The sequence below is a fragment of the Siphateles boraxobius genome, unplaced genomic scaffold (assembly GCF_051911475.1).
Source record: "Siphateles boraxobius isolate OS27281-9 unplaced genomic scaffold, OSU_SipBor_1 6, whole genome shotgun sequence".
Taxonomy (NCBI): Eukaryota; Metazoa; Chordata; class Actinopteri; order Cypriniformes; family Leuciscidae; genus Siphateles; species Siphateles boraxobius.
This window is the reverse complement of record NW_027509186.1, coordinates 31,191,813-31,209,472: the sequence shown is the minus strand read 5'-3', so window position 1 is coordinate 31,209,472 and position 17,660 is coordinate 31,191,813. Positions and strand designations below refer to the sequence as shown.

The window sequence follows — 17,660 nt, the reverse complement described above, 5'->3', positions numbered from 1 at the left end:
TGAAATATAACAATAATATTTACAAACTAATTTAAATAAAAATTGTGCAGCCCCACAGCAAACCTGGAGCTTTTTTTAAATAAAATAAATAATAGATTTTAATAATATCTTAAATTGCATGCACAATTTTCATCAGAAGAGCCAGAAAAGTCAGAAAAGTGAATTTTCTAGCCTCACTCAAACTGAAGAAAAAGTGAAAGTGAGTGAAACCACTACACCAAGATCATGAGCAAATGCTGCAATAATAGATGAGATGGGCTCCGCACAAGACGTATTGAGCGAGGGCAGGAGGCTAAACAGAAAACGTGATAGACAGATGTGACTTAGCAAACATGGAAGAAATGACGGAATCCAACCTTCTCCGATTGTGCCATGTTTCAATTGCATAACAAATAGCATTTTTATTTTGTATAGATGTTCAATAGAATTTTTGGACATTCAGGTCTTCACAGCTATAGAGTCTGACTCTGACAACAAAATTCTTCCCCGAGAATTTTACATGTTCTGTGTTTACATAGAATCAAACTTTCCATAAACTCCTTCCTTCCACTTTAGGTCAAGTAGTTGTGGAAATGGTATTGGTGACACATGAAAGGATAATAAAATCAATCCAAAAAAAAAGCGACAACAAATACAACTTGACCCCAATATCCATCTCGTGTGAACCGATCAGATGTGTTCAGACGAGACAGATCTCCATTTACAACTGTACACCATGACCACTTGAGTCAGATTTCATCAAAGGTCTCTGGTGCCATTGATTTTGATGCCACTGATAATGTGCAATACGTCAAACACTCAGCATTACTGTAAGCATCCCTGCTCCATGGACCACCATTCTCATTTTTATTTTCATATTTGGCCTTAAATACACAGTAAACTGTAAAAGTGACTGGGCATTTGTTTGTTTCCTCAAACTCCTCCTCTACCTCATTCCAGCGGGATCCTCGGTTACAGATGAGTGGATCTGCAACATCTGTTCAACAGCTGAAGACTTCTGGCAGATGTTTGGAAAGGAGAAGATTGGAAACATGGGAAAGTCAGGATAGGCAAAGATGGAAAAGCTTCCACACCCATCATTTGTCTATGTTAGCATTAGGCATGAGTCACAGTAATTACACAGGGCTGGAGCGGCACAAACCACGCCTACTTTACCCCAATCACAGTCATGTGATACTTTTAACCTTTCAGACGAGTATTTGTGGAAAGTCTAAGTATCTTGGCAATCAAGGTGCATGACGTCTTTTGCTTTGATCTTGGTATATTAAAGCTGCCGTGTGTAGCTTTTTTTTTTCGATACTAAAACACTATTCAAGCTCAATGCACATAGACATCTATAGGAATCTAAAGACTAAGGCATTAGTAGATATATTTCCACTTTGTAATAAATCATGAAAATTATGTTATTCACGAGTTCAGACTCCTCATGCTGTTTGGATAGATCATTTGAACGTGCTCCTCCTGAACTTTGTTTAAAAAAACATGTTTTTAAAATATATTTATTTACTCCCTAAAATTAGAGATGGTCAAATTAAACACTCCTTTAAACATTTAGCAAGATAACTTATTAGTTTAGCAGTGCTAACTGGATATATTAGCGGTAAATAAAAACTATACTTAATCATAACAATGTATAAACCATCCCTTGTTGTATAGCAAAGGCTAAAGTAGCCAACTATGAAGTGCTGCAGTGATGAAGTAATTTTGTAGGCCTAGAGCTGTTAGTATCACCTTGTTCCCTCAACAAAAAGCCAATGGATTTTAAGCTCTTTGACCAACAAAAGTTTATGATTTTGATCAGGCATTACGAGCGTTACAAACACCTACAAATACTCATTCAGTCCTCTGCTGACACTGCCAGTTAGCAGAGGCTTCCACTGCACTGTAATAAAAAAATATATAGATATTTTTCATATTTGTAAACAAAACAAAGATTATTGGATAATATTAGGGCTGGACAATAATTCAATATCAATATATATCGCGATATTTTTTTCGATAACGGTGATATGATTTTTAAACACATTTTCGATATTTCAATATACATAGCAGCATTTGTCACTGACTGACGTTAGGCGCGCAGCCGTCAGAAAGAGCAGAACACAATTGGCTACTTTCCTGATGACGTACACCACAGACACGCAGCCACTGCTCAGAGCAGCGGATCTCCAACGCGGCAAGTTTCAGCCACAGAATGACCGCCCCTGACCCCAATGCAAATGTGACTGAACAAGCTTCCACAAGTGAGGAGAAAGCAGACGAAATAGTTGATAAGAGAGGAAAGACTAATTCAGTGGTATAAATTCAGTGGTGTTTCGGTGTTTCAGCGTGCTGCAAAATGTGCCGGAGGGTGACTGCCGAGTCCGACTAGCAGCGGGAACACATCAGACGAGGATCAGGATATAGACTGTGCCGATGCGCGCGTCCGCGCCCAGGAACGTCGCGTGCACACTCTAAAAATAGCTCACCGAAAGTTCTAATGAGCAGGTATCGCTCCCTGTGAATGTCCTGACGCGCGCACACACACGCACACGACGCGCAGAATCCAGTTCTCTTTCTTTAGCGCTTGAATAATAACACACACATTTATGCCAAAATGTCCGTTTTGTCAATTGTATCCTCACAAGAACAGTCTAAATGAGTTAAATAAAATCTTAAATGAAAGTTAAGAGTAGCCTAAATGAGAAAATTAAATGCGTAAGATCCTCTCATCAGCGACAGATCTTAAAGGGACAGCAGCCAATTCTGTCTGTCAGTTAAGTAAACCAAAGAACAAAGGGGAACAGAGCAAATTACTCACTGATCTTGTCTAAAGAACGTGTGTAGCTTTAATAAGGATTAATCTATATTTAATTTATAATTTATGCAGTTCAGACTATTTGATAACCTTATTCAATTTCTGTATATTTCAGTTTTATTTAAACACAAAACATTAATGGTGAACATTTTTGACTTTATAAAATGATTATCTCAAGTCTTGAAAAAAGTAAGACATATTTTTGTTATACATAGTTTAGTAGCCTACTTTTATTTTTGGCAGAATTTATCATAATCAACTTAATTATTTCCTGGATTTTGTAACACCATAGTCCCTAAATTTATGTAAATGCAGGAAATGGGATTTAAATCGGAAAAAATTCCCCCATTTTGTGTACCAAATGTTGCACAAATGTTATGGCAAATGTAAATTTAAAAACAGAAATGCATTGCCATTTTACATATTACATTGTCATTTTGCATATTACATTTCAAACTGAATATTGCTACCCATATGCTTTCATAGTCTTGTAGCAGGTATTGAGAAGAGAATATTATTGTTATTGATGGGTTATTTCATTGCTTCATGTAGTTTGTTATGGTGCAGTAGCGAAAGACTCCAGCAGATTTCATAGACTTGGCAAATTCATTTTTCAGAAGATTGTAGGAACAGACATCTGTTATGGGCATTCTTGGCAGTTTTTCTGAGGCTTTTATATTGTTCATATCGATATCGAAATTATATCGTATCGACCGAAATTAAGAAATATATCGTGATATAAAATTTGGCCATATTGTCCAGCCCTAGATAATATTTACAAGAAAATACTATTTCCTTCTTTCTACTAAAGGCCGCTCTACTAAATTTCATTTAATTCAAAGCATTATTTGTAATTTCTTTGAAATAATTTGTAATTATTTATGCTGCTAAGCAAAACAAAACTGATAGGCCTAATCTTCCAAAAACTCCAATGATCAATCAAATCAATTTCTCCTATCAGTCCCTCATTCACATCTTAAAACTAAAGGTGACCGGGCATTTTCTTTTGACACATTTCTAAAAAAAAGTTGTAATAGATGCTATGTCGGTACGATATGGAAACATTCCTTTTGGAGTTCCATTTAGTGCCATAAATGGTGCAAAAATTACACACTGCTGCTTTAATGGAATGAAACGACATCATATAAATCTTTTTTTTTTAATTCAGATACAAAGTTGATTGTCTAAGACTTGCATTATGGAACACAGCACAGTTAACAGCATGAATCTGTACTGTGGGGTGTGAAATTTGCTTTGAATTTATCTTCTAGTTGTTTTGGATAGAATTAAAGGCTAACAGCAATGCATCTGAAAAAAAATCAACCCGTTCCCTGCTGTTTCAGGCATTCGGATGTGGATGCTAAAAAGAACAAAGGCATCTGACAGGAGATGCTACTTCATATTTGAAGAGTGCCTCATCACTGCAATCAGTGGGGAATTTCATTTCATTTTGTAATTGCGGTGTCCCTGACTTTGAAGTTGTGCCACACAGGGGAGCTCTCTGTCACAAACAGAGAAACGCTTCTACGTTTATCCATCTCGTTTCTCTATCCCTGTTGCTCTCGCTCTCTTACTCGTTTTCTCTTACGTAAGCACACAAACTGCTGCGGATGCTTTACAAGAGTACAAGTCTATGAGAACAGAGCATGAGCTCTTGTAAAGCATCCGCATTGGTTCTGTTTATGGCTGAAACAAGCTGCTCTACAGTGTTCGGTTTCATCTCCTTCCTTCACGCAAGTCTGTAACCCAGTCTGTAACCACTGATTGAGATTCCCATCGTCATTTACTCATCATTTAGAAAACAGTATAAAGAAGAACAATTACTCAATTCTCCACAAATGAATAGTGATGAAGGTGCCATAGTGGTTAAGGTCAACATGAAACCTACTCTATGTCTGTAATGTGAACCCTCTCTACCTTTGATTTTGAGATGCTACTTCAGGTCCCCAAAAAAAAAAAAATCTCTTCATAAAACTGTTTATAATCAACAACTTTATGTTAAGTAGCGATGAACCGAAATAGTTTTTTTTCTTACTGAAACACCAAAACCAAAATTAAAGTTTTCATTTAGCAGAAAATTGAAATTATTTAATATAAAAGTTGATTTAAGTTGTATAAAAACGTTTATATTGCACATATCCGTTAAGCCACATTAACAACATTTACTGTTTGAAACTGTAATTCAGTTCAAATGTTCAATTAGGGATGGGGACAGTATGAAAATTTCATATCACGATTATAGTGACCGAAATTATCCTGATTATCAATATTATCACGGTTTTGTTAAAACAAGATGAAAGTGTTAAAAAAGAACTGATGCTCACACTGAAAACATTTCAACAAGTTTTATATTTGAGAATCAACAAACAACAAATAAAACGAGCAGCAGCTCTATGCACTTTTTAAAGCAAGATTTTGTTCTGTGGCATTTCCTTCCTTATAATGTCCGTCGTCAATAGCAACGCATTGTAACACAGCGCACATCCATGTATCACAACGGACGCGTGCTCTCATTTCATTCAAATACAACTTGTCACCTTGCGTCTCCGTTTTTGATTGTATATTGAAAATGAAATCAGAGTTGATTTATTGTTTACAGAATTTGATAATATTGTTGTGATCATCTTGTCTGGACGAGTTTTTTACGCTGTACAAAATGGATTTAACAGGTAAGAATAGAGGCATTCATCTCTATTCAGTATGTCCCCGTAATTATGTGGTAAAAAAAAATCGGTGTTATAAGTGTACAATGAATATGTATTATTATCTCTTAAATGCCACTCTTAATAGTCTTGTTTGAACTTGTTCGTTCGTCTTGCTGCGAACTTTTCCTCGCGGAAGCTTCAAGTTTATTTCAAGTCAGTGAGATAAAATATTTCAACTCAAAACAACATTTTGTGCCCAATTATTTCCCAGACGTAGTTTTAGTATTGAGATCAAAGTTAACTTGCCTTGCGTTCGCTACAGCAGTGTGTGATGGTCACACAGGACGGCTTGGCAGATTTGAAGTGTTTACCCCTATCACAGCAACTTTTTTTGAGCATGTTCTGCAGACAGTGACCATCCTAGATTAAGTTTCCCTCAGGATTTTTGTAAATGCCAAAAGTATGACCACACCTCAGATTTGGTCCTCTTAAAAGGCTGAAAAATCTCCTGAACACGGTCACCGCCTTCCGCCATTCCTTCTCGAATAAAAAGAAAAACCCAACATTGCGCGCCTGCGTCAGACTGTTGCTGGCAGGACAGGATTTATAGTGAGTTATTAAAATCGCGATAATCAAACACGGTTTTAATGATAATTGAATTTTTAACGATATTACTAACCGTCAGTACATTTTATCGTGGTTTATAGTGAAACCGGTAATCGTCCCATCCCTATGTTCAATCAAATCGATTTCTCCCTCCAGTCCCTCGTTCACATCTTAAAACTAAAACAGAGTCTGCAAGTCTATATCTACAGTACGCTACACTCTTTAATTCAAAAGAAACATTTTGATCCTAAACTCCTTTGCAGAATCCTGATACATTGCCAGTCATCACTAAATTACCCATTATGAGCACTCGGAAGGTAAAGAGCTGTATCACTGCCAGTTGAGATCTCACTGTAAAGTCCATTTAAGTGCAGTCATACATAATGTAAAGTCTTGTACTAGTGGATGTGTTATGATATTATTAATGCAGAGAAAAATGTAAGGTCTAAAAGCAAGCGCTCAAACGTGTGCATGACGTGTAAAGGTCGACCTTAGAAATTGAGCTAAACGACTTTGATTTTCACAGCTGAATGCCATGCACACTTTGATGTGATTACTTTGAACGACTCCAAGACTTTCCACAAAAATACAGAGGAAACAGGGAGAGTCATTTTTTCCAAAGTTATGCCAGCTAAGTTTTTCTTTTTTCCTGGCAAACGATTTCTACATTCATATAGCTACATAAGTAACTCTTATTGCAAATCAAATCCTTAGAAAAGAATAGTCTTTTGTATGCATATAGTATAAAAATATACAAACTAAACATATTTCTAAAACACACACACACATACAGTGGTGGAGCCAGTACAAATACTGAACTAAAGATTAACTGGAGCAAAGCACAAGCTTGCTGACACTTGTGAGGTACCATGTGGACCAGAAGATGATCATTTCATTTGATACATTATGAAGGCCTGGTGATGAGATAAGCCACAATCCTTTGTCAAATTTTGAGACATGACAATATAAACCAAATCACAAAGACACAAATCCCTCGACACAATTGACCCATTGCAATTGAAGAATGGCTCAGCAAAAAACGGAAATGGCTTTTTCAAGCAACTGCTCTCTGTATGGCGCAGAATTGTAGTCCATTGTTTAGAAGTCACACCCTTATTATTACAAAGGAAATGACATCCTTCTCCAGTGCCAAGGCTTAGCTGGCAGCCGTCTGATTGCCCTTTGCCCTTATGCTATTGTAGTTTCAGCTGCTGTGTCCTCTTGTTCATCCATCTGGATAACAATGGGGCGCAGACTTACACCACAGACACGCGGAACAGACGGTACCCACTCAGGACAGTTAAAAAAAAAACATTCAGCTGTTAGTTGACCAATAGTCAGTGTGGCGATTGATTAAATCGTGCAGCAAAGAAAAGTTGCTTACAGGGTACTTACAGTTTTTGTGTGAATTACTTTCACACCAGCCCAAGAAGACCCAGGTACACTAGGGGAATTAATAGAAAATAGCCTACAATGATTCATATTCTTGAAAAAGATTTCTTAAACTAGCCCATAAAGGCTTGAATTTTAGGTTTAGCAACGCAAGTACAACCAAAAATTCAAGTGTATTTAAAGACTGGATTAGTATTTTATTTGACTAAATCAATTTATTAAGATATAAGTTGACTATATTAAAATATATAAAGTATATGTAAAGGTCAGATAATGAAAAAAGCTCCAACAACCAGAAAAAATAATAATTATTAAATACTACCTTAATTTAAGTAAAATCAAACTGGGGTCAAAGTCACATCCTGCAGTACTGAGGAAAAGAATCGAGCTGAACTTCTGAACACATGAGAAGAAATGCCAGAAATTACTGTAGCAAGTTAAATGGATGATATAAATTATGTAAAGATTAATGTAACACTAACATCTTATGATATTATGTAATGTGGGCAAACCACATCAGACTTAAAAAATTTAAAGAGATATTTCACCAAAATCAAAATTCAGTAATCATTCTATTATATAATTCTGTGAAGATTTTTTCATCCATTGAAGCCAGAAAACTCCAATGTGGTTTTGAACCTTATTGACTTGGATCGCATAGGCAAAAACAGTGTTCCACTGAAGAACTAGGCTTACTTTCAAACACTTTAGTCTATACAAAATTTTAATTTGCCAGCATATACTTGACAATCCATTCAAGTATGACTACATCAACTAAGAACATTATAGAAAGGTAATTAATATTATTTGTGTATTGTAATCATTTTATGCTGATTATTATGTTTCTGATATTGATAGTCTACATAAAGCATCTGTACACTGCAGTCCTGTAGCCTACTCATATTTCATTGAGGGCTCTGACAAACTCCTCACAGTGTAAGGCCTAACCATTATTGATCAAAAACAGTCATCTAATTATTGATGAGGATGGCTATGCGTTTCTAATAAAGGCATAATATCACTCTCAACAGAGTCACTTTAAGTGTTACATAATTTTACACTGGATCATACTATTACCATGTATCATATTGGTGTTTTATGATGCTGTGTGTTCAGAAACATCTGGACTCAGTCGCACTGACATTCTTGTGTATCCAGAAAAGGAAGTCTTGATGTTATTTTTTTAACCCCCTCATACCTTAAAACTCTAAGGGAATAACTCCATTATTTATATCTTCTTGTTTTATCATAGATGGATCTGATGAAACAGATATGAGCAAACATGCAATCCCAAACCACTTCGGCTGTATTATATGATATTCTAAAACTATAAATAATGCATGTTAAATGAGAGCACAGATTGCCATTGGGACTTACCGAATAGAAGGATACTACAATGAGTGTCCGTGCCGCCTTTTGTGTAATCCAGAGGAAATATGGGGGAAAAAAATAATTTAAGATTATTCTACATCAGAATTCCTCGCGAAACCGACGCTCTATTAGATGCACGTGGCCTGAGGCGCTTCGAATGGTCGTAAATTTTAAACACGGTCGTGAGAAATGCACGGATTTTTGATAATCTCTGCGTTTGTTATTCAGTGAACAGCAGTCACTGGCGCATAGACTGCGCTCCTCCCGCGGCTCCACCCGCTAGCCCCGCCCAATCGACGAGCCCATTGGCGCACACGGGCGTCTATGCAAATTTTGTGTTCCCGCTGATGTTCAAGAGTGTGAATGGGACCATACAAGTATGCAGACGGCAGGCATAAAATACCGTCATCTAGAGGCCAAACCACACTTTTCTGAACGTTGACGTTACTGTACAGAAACGTCAACGTTCAGAAAGTGTCTTTTTTATTTTTACTGAGCGAGTGTTCATAGTTACTGACTTTATAATTTTAGAACTAACAACAAAAGAATTATTTGTTGAAAAATAAATAATTAAAATATTAAAACAATACTTAGCTTTACTATTATATATATATATATATATATATATATATATATATATATATATATATATATATATAATTATAATAAACAGATCAAAACATAAAGCTCTGGGAAGTTCTAGAATATTCATGTACTGTACCATTGTATTTACATTTATTCCAAGGATTTTAAAGAATACCAATATTGGTTCTACCATGGAACATGTGGAAAACATTGATCATTTTTAGGGAATTAATAAATAAATAATCAGAAAATATGCAGAATATCTAGGTGTGACTTCAGATTTTTAATTTGAGCAGGTCCTGTTACCCCGTTACCCTATCACCTTTAAACTAATGGATAACATATTTAAGTATCATAGCATTTACTTTATGGCCAGCAGCCATATCACCCTCTATCCCCAAGACTGGTTGCCCTGAAGCTAAGCAGGGCTGAGCCTGGTCAGTACCTGGATGGGAGACCTCCTGTGAAAACTAGGTTGCTGTTGGAAGAGGTGTTAGTGAGGCCAGCAGGGGGCGCTCACCCTGTGGTCTGTGTGGGTCCTAATGCCCCGGTATAGTGATAGGGACACTATACGGTCAAAGAGCACCGTCCTTCGGATGAGACGTTAAACCGAGGTCCTGACTCTCTGTGGTCATTAAAAATCCCATGGCACTTCTCGTAAAGACCAGGGGTGTAACCACAGTGTCCTGGCCACATTCCCTCCAATGGCCCTTGCCAATCATGGCCTCCTAATAATCCCCTCTCCAGCTGTACCTGGTGTGTGGTGAGCGCACTGGCGCTGTTGTACTGTGGATGCTCACACTGGTGGTGGTTGAGGAGAGACCCCGACATGATTGTAAAGCGCTTTGGGTGTAGAGTAGTACATGAAAAGCACTATATAAATGCCTCATTCATACTTCAGTTTTCACAATATACTGTGTGGTAGTGGTATCAATGAAATGGCCTTAAAACTATCACAAAGACAGTGTAATATTTACTAAACCACTATTTACTAATATTTACTATCTGCTACATCAGTTATGTCACATACTTTTAATAATGAGAAGAGAAATACACACATTGACTTTTCTTACTTGGTATAAATTGAAACATAATGTTGCAAATCAAACCGTGCAGTCAAATTCTATTGTTAGATTTATATCATTCACAAGAATTCTGATTTGTAATTCACTCCACTGGAGTAAAATCGTTATATTCATTGCTTACAGTATCATAACTTTAACAGCTTGGCAATGATCATAACAAGGAGCTTGTTAACTAATTCTAAGAATATCTACCTTTGCATTCAGTTTTTTTTTTTCAATCAAAGAAAATAAAAGGGAAAAAAACATACTGAGACAATTTAACTTCCTATGTATACTTATAAATAAACATATGTGTGTCATGATGATCTTGAAGTTCTTGAATGATTAAATGGTCACATAAAAACCTCAAAACCTAAACCTGCATGCATCTTTCCTGTCGTTGATGTTTGTAGGCATTGTAAATATCAAGGAACATATTTCGGCAGGAAATGTGGGCCTTTAGCTTGGAACAGATGAGGAATGAGCCAGCCATTTTGCGGTGCAGAGAGTAAGTCTCCTCTGGAGGAGGAGTGAGACGGTGTCGAAGCATGACAGGGATCAGGCTCTGGATGCGCTGTGTGGTACTCTGAGTGCCAAAGTCAAACGCTTCCGTAGAAGCAAACGCTTCACCAAGGATCATCACTGCCGCAACGTGTGCATCCTCGAATGCCTGAAGAAAATAAGACCATTTTGTTAAAGAGGACGGTCTAAAAACTTTAATTCTCGGGGGAAGTAAAAGGAAAAAGTGGATAGAAAATATGCAAGACAGTAAAACTATTGGGCATGAGTATTATAAACCATATAAAGCCACAAACCTTGGCTTCGAAACCGGTAAGGAACTTCAGGTCTTTAGATTTCTGCAGAACAGTTGCCCTGTCTCCGATTGATGCTGCATGAACCACCTTGAATGACAATCGTTTGAAAAAATATATACATTATACACACTTCAAGAAAGATACATAAAATGGAACAAAGGCCGTAATGATGTTCTTTTTATCATCATAAAATATCATCTTACATAGTTTTTAAGTTCTATTGTGAATTTTTTAATAATTCACATATGTATTACTTAGTATACTGTATGTGTCTATGATGACAAAAATAGAGATTCCTAATAATAACAAAAATCTCAAGCTCACTTTTTATGCAAATCCCCTTCACATCCCATTCCAGTCCTACCCACTAAGGTGTTGTGTAAAAATATTCCCAAAATCTGTACCTCTATGTAATCATCTGTGAATGACTCTGGGTAATCTCGGCAGGCTCCAAAGTCCAACAGAAATATCTGTTATGATGAAGAACAAATGATCAAAGTCGTACATACTGTTTCAATGGGGGGAAGTGGAAATCAATTCAGCATCCTGAACACAAACAGACATGCAATTAAGAAATTATAAGTTAAAAAAATCATTTTTAAAAAAGTGAAAAAAATACAATATTACAATATATACAATTTTTAAATATCACATTTTTAAATAACTGTTTTCTATTAATATAACTATAATATAATATTATTATAATTTATTAGCAGTATTTTAAAATGTAAAATATTCCTGTGATGGTAAAGCTGAATTTTCAGCATCACTCCAGTCTTTAGTGTCACATGATCCTTCAGAAATTATTCTAATATGCTGATTTACTGCTCAAGAAACACTTATTATTATTCTCAATGTTGAAAGCAGTCATGCTGAGCAAACCTTGATAAAAAAAATCAGGATTCTTTGAATAGAAAGAATTATAATTGTCTTTACCATCACTTTTGATCACTTTAATGCAAACCTGAGCATAAAAGTATTAATTTATTGAAAAAAATATTGTACTGACCCCAAACTTTTGAAAGATAGGGTCTATAGATTATATGTGATCTTGACGTGATTTCTAAAAAGTGATCAAGACCTTCAGAGCTGATTGGACTGAAGAACACATGCATACAAATTAATAGTTTTGAGTAATACAGAATGTGTGTGTGTGTGTGTGTGTGTGTGTGTGTGTGTGTGTGTGTGTGTGTGTGTGTGTGTGATGATTAAATGTGTTAATGTGAAACTATAGATGAGCAAATACATCTGAATTTACATACACACCTATGTCGTCGGTGTCTTATTGGTTGCTCACCTTGTTCTGTTCACTATTGTAGAAGAAGTTGGACCAATTGGGGTCAGTCTGCATGAAGCGGAACTCAAACAGCTCTCTCAAACACAACTGCAGGATGTTAAAACTTATCTACCGAATAAAGGTGAGCGAGAATTATTCTCTGACAGTTCATTTTCACAGTGTGAAACAAAATAGGATATCATTAGATAAACAATATAAATATTGCCAAATCAGGAGAAATACTACTGTAGGTTATTCACACAACTCTTAGGTAACTAAGTATTAAACAGAGTATGCAAAGGTATACATGTATGTATATCTTTGATTAAAAGATTTAGTGCCAAGTTACAACACAAAAATGTACAAAAAACTATTTAAGCAAATAAATCAATAAATCAAACAAAAGCTTATTGCAAATGTCTGTTCTCTGTTTAAAACCCACCTCATTTCTAGTCTCCTGATTCAAATCAACACAGCAGTCCAGTGGAACTCCATTAACCAGTTCCATGGTGATCACACGACGACCCGACAGCTCATCAAAGACCTCAGGGACCACGAACACTGGATCTCCTTCAAGCAAATTCCTGTGAGAGTCAAGAAAAAGAGTCAACAATGTGTAAAGGACTGCTTTCAAAAACATTACCGACCCCAAACTTTTGAACAGTTACGGTTGTTATGGTTTATTCAAACGGTACACAATCCAGATATTTATTATAACTGAATATTTATGATATACCTGAATCGCTTTGCACACTCAGCCTCTCTCTTGTAGTCACACTCCCATGCCAGCTCCCTCTGAAGAACCTCGAGACTACTGTCAGCAAAAAGACCTGTTCAAATAAATCAACAGCTACTGACATCCCGCACAATATGTATGACTCAATCTACCCACTTCTGAAAATTTCGCTTTTTGAACTTAATATAAAAATTAAAACAATTGCCAGTGCTCACCATCAGGCAGCACAACACTCATCTTCAGAATAGACATAAGATTGTTGATGTCACTATGAATGCTCTCAGCAACACCAGGGTACTATATGAGGGGGGGAAAAAAGTTTGTTTACACAAAATCATACTATATACTGCAAAACCTTAGACTGCTGAAACCAGAACATGAAAAAATCAGTCTAATACCTGTATCTTCATAGCTATTTCCCTCCCATCAAGCAAAACTCCATGATGAACTTGACCAATGGAGGCAGCAGCAAAGGGTTTTTCCTCGAATGATGAGAGTTTCTCCTTCCATCCAGACCCTAAGTCTTCCTCAAGCACTTTCTACACATGGGGTTTCAACATAGTTGGTGAAATATCACAAGTGAACATAACAACATCTGAAAAACGTTAGAAGAAACTATTAAGAGTTAGAAGCAACACTAACATGTGCCATCAATGTCATATATTGCGTTTTTGTCCTCCTGGGAAGATCGTATTTACAAAGTCAGGAGCCTTCAAGTCACTTTTGTCAAAGCAAGATGGCATTGCACCTTCTCTTAATTACATACACAAAAATACAGCAAGGTTTAAACTTTACAGATGTGTTTTGCTTTTTAATGGTTTTAATTTATGAAGCCACTGTATACTTTATCATTGCTATATTACAATCCTATCATATTTTGTCCAGGGAATTAGCTTATTTCGTAGTAGATAAAAAAGCCTGACAATGTCCCTGCTAAATACCTATAAATATTGTGGTAAACCACCACGTTTTTCACTGACAAGCCCCAAACTCGTACAGAGAGGCTTAATAAAAATCCTGAGCTTCGCACTCATATTTACCACTATGTGATGGCATTCATGTGCGTTCAACTCATAAATGCGATAATTTCAACATGACTTGAACGCACCAAGAGCAATTCAATCAACCAACTATATAAAGTGCACTGACACTCCCTTGAAGCCCATCTACGAAACAGCATTGTTATTGTTAACCAAAACCAAGACTATTAAAAATTGTTTTTGTTAATTGCAAAAAATCTTAAATAAAATATAAATATTAGATGAGAAACTTTTACAAAATTAGAAATGTTACATTAGCAACTGACTGAAACAAATAAGTTTAAATTGATGTACTAAAATTAAAAGTGAAATAAAAATGAATTAGAGCTAAAACTAAATTAATTAATTTAAAAAATACAAAAGCAAAATTACTAAAAAAAAATAAAAACAATTAAAAATATAAATAAATAATATAATAGTAGCATATAAATAATAACACTGCTATGATAATTTCTATCTTTATTTCAAGCTAGTGTCTTAACAGTATTTTTGATGAATATTAAAACAGCTTGTTAGTAAAAAAAAAAAAAAAGAGTCTTTCCAGCATGGTGCTCACTAACCCAATTATTTCAAGACATCAAGGCAGTTTTTAATGTTGTGTGGTTAATGTTTTATAAGATCATCATCATCAACAAAAAAAAACAACAGAAGAATCTTTTCATAACAAATAACACTGCATCAAAGAAGTATTAACCACTGTAACTTACATGCATTTGCCAGGCTGGCATGAAGTCTGCACTCTGTCGAACCCTCTCAAATATTTTCTGCAGTTGCGGGCTAATGAAGCTATTATCTATTGAGGACAGAAAAAATTAGAAACATCACAGAGAAAAATTTCACAAAATAAAGTATCTAATTCTTTTTGTGCCTTTGGAATGCTTTAAATAATATGTTGTGAAAAGCAACAAAGGACAGAAAACATCTGGAAGAGTTTCAAGCTCTAAAATGGGGCTCTTGAAACAGGAATATTTAGTGTCATCATTTATATGAACAATTGAAGGCACTTAGTCCCAAAGTATTCACAATAAAATTCAATTATGTACCCTGAATGCTTAGCATCTGTCCAATCTTGAGGGCTGCTCCTCTAACCTTACACAGTGTGTTCACTATTCTCTCTGCATTGGCCTCTGACAGAAGGGGAGAGTCTAAAAGAGCTCCCATCTCTGAAAGTGAAAGACACCAGAAGAAATTGGACTAATATGCCCAATAACAGTTCTAGGAACAAGGCAAGGGGTACCACATACTACCTGAGCGTTTTCCTCCAAAAGACTGTTTTGCAACCTCAGCAATGGCTCCAATGCCTAGACCAACCACTAATCCTATAAAAGAAAGCAGCAGAATTATTATGAATAGGACAATTAATGCAATATTAAGGTGCGACCACATTTATCAATAGTGTAGCGATGTAAGAAGCCAAGTAGCTTTCTGTTGGTCAACACGGCAAATCTACACAACCAATTTAACCCCGTTGCGAAATCCACTTGGGGAAACCTTTCGCTCTCACACAAAATTTCCAATTGCACAAATTCAAATTTAAATAACTGACTTTTTTCCGAAAAATATATATAGAAAATTATAACAATGGCTATTAAAAGTAATACAGCAATATATAGTTTTTCTCTGGAAAAAAATAAATCTGATTTTCTCTGAAAAAAATCACTGACCTCCAAAATTGGCAAGCCGACTGATCCGCGTAGCAGGTACCTTCCGCTCTCTGGCTCGCTCGCTAAGCTGCAAAAGCATCAATATCACACTGCTCAATAAAGTCTGCAAAAATGTATTTATCAAAAAAAAGTCATCATAAACGAAGAGCACATGCTGAAAAAGAAAACTGTAAATAGACACTTTTCATACTAAACAATAAATGACAAATACATTTCAAAATGCCTTCAGAGGAGCTTTAATTTTAATTGTATGTGATTTTGTTATTTTTTATATTCCTATTTAAGTTTAACTCATTTTTATTTCAGTTTTAATGTATTTAATTTTTATTAATAATTATTAATTTATTTTTTTAATTTAAGTCCTTCAACTTAGATGCGAATACATTTCTAATTTTCGTTTTTTTCATCTAACATTTGTTTTCGAATAAATTTCTAATGTTCGTTTTTTTCATCTAACATTTGTTTTATTTTAGCTTAATTTCAATTGTTTTAAATGTTTTAATAGTTTAACGATCAAATAGTTTTAGTTAACAAAAATACATTTTCAACATATATTAATTGTAAATCAAAAGACAAGTTTTCGGCATTTATTTCCAATGTTAACATTTAAAACCTCACCTTTTGCCGTACAGGCCTGGCAACATTCTGCTTTGCCTCCCGTGCCTTTTTCATGTCTTCAGGGCTTAACCTGGCCACCACAGAATCGTGGACAAACCTAGTATGGTGATGAGACATTGATACATGCAGAAATCGAGTGTTTTGACCAGGCCAACCAGTTCCTTTGACCATGCCAGTAGGTGCAGCAAAAGGCGGCTCTAATGCTTCATCCCTTCCATCTTTGCTGGAAATGTCTGGGGGCATTTCAGAGCCGACTGCCCACTTTGCTGCTTCATCCGGGTCCATCTCCTCCCACTTCTCAATGTCAGGAAACTCGTCAGTCTTGGAAGTCTGAAAATGTCCATTTAAAAATAATATATGTTAGTAATTTCCCTTACTATGTTCATTCTTATCTATAAATGGGCAGAGAGATAAATCTTTAGGAGTTCACTTACCACGCTTTCTCCCATTACAGTGCCCATCACACCCTCGACCGCCTCCGTTGCAGCTTTGGCTCCTGCACCAAAGATCGAGTTACAGGCCATCAGTCGGAGTTGTTCACCCTGAATGTTGGCGAAGGCAGCACCCACCTTGCTGGCCCCCCTCAACACCTGCAGCACTTCTGCCAACATCACTGAAAATCACAGGTGCAGATGAACCTTCAAACATCATATCATTACTGAAAAGGTCTGAGCAGGCAGTTATTTCAGAATTATTTATATACAATTATAGTTTATTAATTAATTTTCAGTTTTCAATTTTGATATGTGTCTTTGTCATTTTAATTATTGTTTTTTATTATTATTTGGTTTTAGATCCGTTTTAGATTTGATCTATTTCCAGTGAGTAATTTAGTGCTTCAACTTAATCTTATTTCAGTTGGTTGCTTTGGCAACATTTCCCATTTTCATTTAGTTCAAGTTTTTACGTAATATTAATATTTTGTAATATTATGTAATTAATATTTTATTCGAGTCATATAATATTATGTTATATCATATAATTTCACTTTGCTTTTCATTGTGAAACGCATGCATTTACAATTTAGCATTTGCAAAAGTGCAATTAGGTT

At 35.7% G+C, this 17,660-nt stretch overlaps 2 protein-coding genes across 3 annotated transcripts in view; both read right to left on the bottom strand.

Moving 5' to 3' along the window:
- Positions 1–9,044, bottom strand: part of numbl (NUMB like endocytic adaptor protein) — a 58,877-nt gene extending 49,833 nt beyond the window's left edge. The window contains exon 1 of the mRNA XM_077208914.1: positions 8,818–9,044. The gene's annotated coding sequence lies outside the window, so the exon portion shown is untranslated. The remainder of the gene's footprint in view (positions 1–8,817) is intronic.
- A 1,369-nt stretch (positions 9,045–10,413) lies between these two features.
- coq8b (coenzyme Q8B) overlaps positions 10,414–17,660 on the bottom strand; it is a 148,927-nt gene continuing 141,680 nt past the window's right edge. For both annotated transcript variants that reach the window (XM_077208902.1, XM_077208903.1), the window contains 14 exons: positions 17,044–17,222; positions 16,610–16,939; positions 15,992–16,058; positions 15,575–15,646; positions 15,371–15,490; positions 15,035–15,120; positions 13,686–13,826; positions 13,503–13,584; positions 13,288–13,381; positions 12,994–13,135; positions 12,573–12,680; positions 11,680–11,745; positions 11,276–11,362; positions 10,414–11,130 (listed from right to left, as the gene is read on the bottom strand). In XM_077208902.1, coding sequence (XP_077065017.1) covers positions 10,834–11,130; positions 11,276–11,362; positions 11,680–11,745; positions 12,573–12,680; positions 12,994–13,135; positions 13,288–13,381; positions 13,503–13,584; positions 13,686–13,826; positions 15,035–15,120; positions 15,371–15,490; positions 15,575–15,646; positions 15,992–16,058; positions 16,610–16,939; positions 17,044–17,222 — 1,871 coding nt within the window. In that variant the 3' untranslated portion in view covers positions 10,414–10,833. The remainder of the gene's footprint in view (positions 11,131–11,275; positions 11,363–11,679; positions 11,746–12,572; positions 12,681–12,993; positions 13,136–13,287; positions 13,382–13,502; positions 13,585–13,685; positions 13,827–15,034; positions 15,121–15,370; positions 15,491–15,574; positions 15,647–15,991; positions 16,059–16,609; positions 16,940–17,043; positions 17,223–17,660) is intronic.